The sequence below is a fragment of the Manduca sexta genome, chromosome 3 (genome assembly GCF_014839805.1).
Source record: "Manduca sexta isolate Smith_Timp_Sample1 chromosome 3, JHU_Msex_v1.0, whole genome shotgun sequence".
NCBI lineage: Eukaryota > Metazoa > Arthropoda > Insecta > Lepidoptera > Sphingidae > Manduca > Manduca sexta.
Genome location: NC_051117.1, coordinates 1,899,796 through 1,907,065, shown reverse-complemented (window position 1 = coordinate 1,907,065; position 7,270 = coordinate 1,899,796). Strand labels below are relative to the sequence as shown.

Below are 7,270 nucleotides of genomic sequence, written 5' to 3'. Positions count from 1 at the left end.
GCAAAAGTATCAAAAAATTTTTTTATATTTATTTGAAAACTAGTTTGAAAATTATTTTATCATGATTTCAGGCTAAAATCGCGAATGGAAAATGTTTCACAATTTCCTTTACCCAAAAAAAAAATAATTAAAATAGATATTTTATTAAGCTTCTCCTGCACTTCTTTATAATATCTAGAAGTTGTTTGACTAACGGCCACTTTCAACAAAAGTTCCAATTTAAATCTTTGAGGATCCCGAGAATGGACCAATCAAAATAACTCTTTTGTAAGCATGTCAAACTGTGTTCCGATTGGTCTATTTCGATCGATCGTTTACTCGAATCTCCGGAAAGTAATTTTGTATGGACTGACAATTCATTGAGCCTTGGCAATGGTTATGAAATAGATCTTAATATATATTCGGATATTTAATTTTATGACTTAATTATTCGGATATTATTAATATTGTTATATTAACTAAAACATTATGTTATTTATATGACATTCATGAACAGCAAGTTAATACTTTTATGATATAACCTCGTAAAAAATCTCTATATCCTGAATGAAATGAATGAATATGATCCATAGCATCATCCATATGACGCTAACGCAGTCTACTGAAAAATCGGATTAAAAATCTAATATTTCACATGGGAGCAAATTGCCAAAATAAAGAGTAGCTTATATGTTAATCTAGAATATGATCCATCCATGTGCCAAATTTCATCCAAATTCATTCAGTGGTTACTGCGTTTACTCCTAACGAACATCTAAAACTGTTTACAAACATTTCCATTAATTATTATATAGTAAGTAAGATAAAAACAATATAAAAAACATTCTGAATTTAAACTCAAACTAAACTAAACAGGTGGGATAAGAAATTAAAACAAATATTAAGTAGAAAATCACCTTTTAAATTATTTTATGAGATAATCTGTTCTTAAATTATTTGTGCTAAAGCTTATTAAATTTTATTATGGTGTGTATGTGATTGTCTAACACACATATAAATATCATCACATTTATAATACACTAGCCACCCTCTCTGGCTTCACATGCTTCCAAGCAAATATGCCTTAGTTTTTTTTATCATATAAAACATTAATGCATTATACATATTTCAACCTTTCTCATAATCACTCTATCCATAAAAGCAGCAAGAGCCTAGTTGCGAGTGGAATGGACTGCTGAGACGAATATCGACAGGTTTAAAACTCAAGGGCAAATACATCTAATTTTTCTAAAGTTATGTATGTATACTTTGTGAATTATAACTTGCTTTAACGGTGAAGGCAAACATTGTGAGGAAATCAGCAGACCTGAGAATTTCTCAAAGAATTTTCAGGCTGTGTGAAGTTAGTATTATAAGCACAATACTAGATTGTCATTTGAGACCTAACAGTTGTTATAAATTAAGTTATAAAAAACATAAACATAGCAATTCACATTTACCTATGATAGCATATACCTAAAAACGAATCTTTGATAGCAATATTTTACAAATATAACTCCACCTTTCATCTTAAATGCATCTAAGTTATTATCACCTATGTCTTTAAAAACTGGTTTATTACAAATTGTTTTCCTGATGGTAAACGGTATTTGCCATCCATGGACTGCAGCGATCCCTGTAGCACAGCTAACCCATATACTGGAAAGCCACATACTCATAGATATTGCATAATACTATTATGAATCATGTAAGGCATGCCAAAGTTGGTTAATCCTCTCAACCTTCAAATCTGGAGGTCCGAATAGGAAATGGCCGGCATATCTTGGTCCCAGTTTGGCCAACACATCTGCCTTCCTCGAGCTCAAGATTAAATTGGATAATTGGGTTCTGGCAACACCAATCTTCTGTGCTAAGTCCCCTGTTATGTGTACATCATCAATCCAAAAATATGGTGTGTTTTGTGCGGCTTTGAGTAGCTGTGGTACCACATCTTGGGAGTAAAGAATAGCCCAACCTGAAAGATACAATTATTACTGATTCGAGACTTGTTACAATTAGGTTTTAACAAAAAATTCAAACAAAAATATTGCTTAACATAGGAATAATAAAGTTGCTTCTGTTTACAAGAACATGTTGGATAAAACTAACCTGCACAATAATTGGGATAAAATTCAAACTTGTATTCCTCGGCAGTCACTTTCCATTTTGATTCATCAGACCTCTGCACCTCTGCATGTACCGCAACATGGCAAGTTATCAAACCTTTCGCACCCCATGGCGACAGTTCCCGCCCCAGGAAGTGTAACAACGCGTCCAAATTAACTATCACATCATCATCTGTCTTCAAAACATATTTGGCTTGTGAACAGTGATGGGAAACCCATTTCAATCCCATCACATGCTTGTAAGTCATGTTTCTGTATTCATCTTTAAAGTTACCTTGGACTATGTCTCCGTACAGAGCGCTCTCAGCTAGCACTTTCTGAGAAATAGTTAAGTTTTCTGGCTCACCAACAAGGAACACTAATTTTGTCGACTCTATCTCTCGGCCCCATGTGCTACGAATAACCATCCTGTTATCAAAGTTACTAGGGTTCGAAGATACGATAATCATGAGTAAGAAGCCTGCTGGGTACTCATCGCAAGGCTGAGGATTTATTTTGAACGAAAAATTCTTGATATCAATAAGTTGATCGTAAACATCGTCTACTTTAATAACTGTTGTATTTTGGGGGTCGAGAAGTGTAAATTTCGGGTCCTTTACACAAACCACATTCACTTCAGTGTAATAATAATTGTAAATTATCACAATAGAACATAACGTAAACAGAATTTTATGTATGGTCAACATTTCGTTTTTGTCTACGCGTTGACTCTCCTTCATTGCTATCGTTTGAATATATGTAATGTCACTTATTATATGCTTTAAAATACATATTTCACGAAACTTTTACATTTAATATAAATGTTTTATTTTCCTTGCCTATCAAAAAGTAATATTCAACTATTGTCTCTTGCATATGTCAAATTCGGCAAATAAAGTATGTTCCGAATACAGAACAAGAACTCAGATATTCCAAAATCAAATGGAGCCGCTATAAATTATTTGTTACACTTTTTTCAATGCGGATTAAGTCTATAGGTAAGTGATCACAATATTAATATATTAGAAGAAAATAATAATAGGTATTAGGTATGTTAAAATAGACGTAAGTAATATTATTTTTAATGTTAATATTTATTTGTCTGAACAATCGGTTGAGACTGATTATAGTTTCTGAACGTAATAATTTATCTACTCGTAAGTTTAGGCGGGAATATTGAAAATTTTAATGACGTGAATAATGTGATATTTTTGGGAAAAAATGTTTTATACACAATGTGAATCATGTTTTATCATATAGCAGGATATCTGGAAAAAATATCGGCCTAATGCTAAGGACTAACATTGGAGTCGACAAAAATCATGTCAAATAATATCGTCGGCATAGAGGAAAACTAAATTGACTAAAATTTTATAGCTTTGAAAAATCGAAAATTATTGTTTTTTTGTTAAATTTTTGCGCATTGTTTGTAAATATGACACAATTTCATACAAATTAATTTGATATTTTATGAGTCTGATTACTTTTTTAGCATGTTTTAACAAAAAAAAAATTTTAGGTTGCGCCACAAATAAATAAAAAATCTATTTATCCAATTATGCTATAAGTATAGTTTGTAAGTGAGCTACAATTAGCTATTTTAAATGGCTAATTATATCGTTTTCCAAACTTTAATCCCATATGGTATTAAATACAATTTAATCGTATACATACAGTAATCGAATATTTTATTTCCCCAATTCAATGTCGTATTAAACACGTATTTTTGAATCTTGGATTGTAAAAACTGAAATAACATATTTTATTTATAACGGTTAAGGTAAGCTGCCCTTACTGCCCCAATTCTACACCCCACCTGTATATAGATTCAAAAAATACTGTGAACCGAGGAAAAAAGGATATGAATAAAAATAAACATAGTTGAAAAGGGCGGCCCTTGATATTTTTATACGAAAGATGTGAAGGGCGGAGAGTACTCAACGGCTCTTTGAACATCGTGAAACAAACATGGAGCGTCGTTGCTTATTACAAATTAATAGGCACTCAATGTCGGACTTGTTAGAGAATCACAAAGCGAGTGCTCACGATTTTTTTCGTTTAGAAACACATTATTTTTTTTATTTTTTTTCTTAAAATTCAGGTTTTAATGAATAGATTACTTCCTATGTAGGTATAATACCAGCCATGTACCTAGTCTTGCCATAAATATTGTAATAAAGAAAAAAGAAAAATTGTTAACTGCAAATAACATTTATTACTTTTACAGTGTGTCAGTTTAATACATAAATATAAAACAATTAAAAATATAAAAGCTTATTCGAAGTGGTCTCCATTGGCTGCAATACAGTCCTTTAAACGATGAGGCCAGTTATCAATAGAAGCACGCACTCTTTCCATGGGAAAATTCTTCACTGCCAATCGTATAGATTGTTTTAGGGACTCCAAATTATCATGGCGTTTAGAGCAAGCTGTACTCTCTAAAACTGACCACAAATCATAATCCAGCGGATTAAGATCGGGACTAGACGACGGCCAGTCTTCAGCTCTGATGAAGTCCGAAACGTTCGATTCCAACCAAGACTGCGTGGACCGAGCTTTATGACCCGGCGCCGAGTCTTGCTGGAAGGACCATACTTGGTTATTGAACATGGTGATGTTAAGGGGCTTAACTACCTTCTCAAGAATGGTATCTTGATACACTTGTGCCGATGTTTTGATACCTTTTCACAAAAATATGGCTCAGTCACTCCTTCATAGCTAACACCCCACCAAACCATCACTGAAGTCGGATAATGTCCACGTTGCACTCTGTCGACTAATTGGGAAGCTTCCTTAGAGCTTTGAGCATAAATACGGTCATTTTGTTTGTTAAAATGTTGCTCAATTGTAAAAATTTTCTCATCCGTAAACAAAATTTTTCTGTGACCTCCCTTTGCGTACCGCTTCAGTAGTTGTTTCGATTTTACCACCCTATTCTTCTTTAAATTATCAGTTAAGAAATGGCCAGTGCGTCTCTTATAGGCTGCAAGTCCTAAGTCATCTTTTAAAATACGCGACATGGTTCTAGGTGCTATCTTCATTTCCCGAGATAAAATCTTTTGCTTTCGGACAGGATTTCTTCGAATTCTTTCCCTTACTGCTTTGACCACCTTTTTCGTACGAACACTACGTGGACGGCCAGATCTTTTTCTGTCACAAACAGAGGAGGTCTCATTGTACCTATTAATAGCCCGGTACACAAACATTTTACTAATACCAAGTGTATGGAGAGTTTTAAAAATTGCATTTGGCTCCATACCTACTTTGTGTAATGCTATCACAGCGATTCGGTTCTCTTTATCACCCCACACCATTTTTAATATCGCAAAATATTTTACAATGTATTGGCGCCAAAATGAGAAAACACAATGAACAATCGTATAAAAATGACAGATTCGAAATTCAAATGTAATATTTTTTTATAATTAAGTGTAACAGTATTTATGGCCAGACTAAGTATAATATACATATCTACTGTACCAATGCTGATCACGAGCTTCCTGTACTACTGGGAGAGTTTAAGGTTTAGTTAACCACGCTGGACTAGTGCGAGTTGGTAGACTTCAAAGTCTTCGAAATTCTTATGAAGAATATTCACGTATGTAGGTTTCGTACCTTTATTTTCAGTATTAATGCGAACGGTAATTATTAATAGACAATAGACACGTAACTTCCTTAATCAGAGGTGCTGTGGGCTTAACACCTGCCTATCACAGTGTTGTCAATCCGTTCCATTCCTAGCTAGGCTGTCGTGCACTAGGTAGGCACACACTGACGTCTTTTATCCCCGAAGGAGTTGGCGGAAACGCAAATACTGAACCCACTTTCCGCTGTGTGTATTCCGTTCTTCCATATCATAAAGGCCGTACCTATCCGTTCCGGGATGATTTTAAGTAGAAATATCCTTTATAACTTTGTCCGTATAATGTCCATATACGAATCATTAATAACCGAAATTATTAGATTCAAATCTTTACCAAATACATATTAGTAGCCACACACATGCCTTTTCCCCAAAACGTTAGGCAGTAGTGAACTTTTTGCTATGTGTATTTCGTTCCATGTGATATCTTCATGGCTTATCGCCATATATTAAAATTATTCCAGTTGAATGACGAGACGAGCATTTTGTTCGAGTAAGGTTCGTACTTCGTTCAGTACTGACTCATAAACAGCACCGCACCACATAGAATTTATACTTATAGCCACATAGAATTATAAAGTGCTGCGTTACCGTGACACATAAGATACTGAGTCTCTAGTCTCTTCACCTATAATGTCCTTCAAACTGAAACACGACAGTCTTTGCACATTGCTCCTTGCTATTGCAATATAGGTTAAACTCGAGGCTGATATTGAGAAGTAATAAACAAAATAATAAAAAGTAGTACATAGGTAAAATCTAAATCTTCCCGGAGAGGGCGACAGGCGCGTGCTCAAGTGCTGCCGAGATCCGCTGTCGACGTCCAATAATAGGCTTGTGGCCGCGCTGCGAACGAACCCATCCCAGCACTTGACCGCGTAGGCTGTTCGACACACCGAGCTATAGAGTTAGGTGCTCAGTTACCTTTAAAAATAATATGTTTCTACAAAAAGTCCAAATTTGCTCCACGTAGTACCATGAGCTATATAATTAATATATTGCTTGGTTACTATTAAATAAAAGTACTTAATTTCGTTTTGTGAAAATTCCTGATTCAGTGACTTAATAATGTCCATAACTTAGATGTGGAAAGCTGGAAATTGCCATTGGGGTTTCTTTAATGATGTATTAAGTAAATGGAGATTCAAAATTTGTATGGACTATGAGGCGGACGGAGCCGTGAAAGTTGATTACAGAATAGACAGATTATTCCTAGTTTTATTTTAAGCTTGATCAGGGATTACCTGTTTCGTAGATCTTGTGCAGCTATACTTATTATACGGCTCGCTGAGCTGAACATGTATGTCGGCAAACAATTTCACAGCTTACTGGTAAGGTAAGAGTATGTTTTACTGAACCTTTTGGTTCGAACCGAGGTGAAAGAGATCATGGTTACGGATAAATAGGGTTCAATCAATTAATCAGGCTATCTTCGTCCACTGTTGACCGTAGACCTCCTTAATGAAGAGCCAACCACCCGGTCTTGAGCAGCTCGCATCCCTCCGCTACCAACCGCCTTTTTCAAGTCATGGGTCCATCGTGC

At 34.8% G+C, this 7,270-nt stretch overlaps 1 protein-coding gene across 1 annotated transcript; it reads right to left on the bottom strand.

The window, feature by feature from the left end:
- Positions 1–9: 9 nt before the first annotated feature.
- On the bottom strand, positions 10–2,968 carry LOC115442289 (beta-1,3-galactosyltransferase 5). Its single transcript, XM_037439802.1, has 2 exons — positions 2,089–2,968; positions 10–1,954 (listed from the first exon to the last, which is right to left on the bottom strand). The coding sequence occupies exons 1-2, from the start codon at positions 2,822–2,824 to the stop codon at positions 1,677–1,679; spliced, it is 1,014 nt and encodes a 337-aa protein (XP_037295699.1). The 5' UTR covers positions 2,825–2,968; the 3' UTR covers positions 10–1,676.
- Between the last annotated feature and the right edge of the window lie 4,302 nt (positions 2,969–7,270).

Excerpts from the sequence above, each read along its gene's own strand:
- LOC115442289 (XM_037439802.1), bottom strand. The coding sequence starts at position 2,824 with ATGAAGGAGAGTCAACGCGTAGACAAAAACGAAATGTTGACCATACAT. Across the intron at positions 1,955-2,088 it reads TTATCCCAATTATTGTGCAG|GTTGGGCTATTCTTTACTCC; the intron begins GTTAGTTTTATC and ends TGTATCTTTCAG.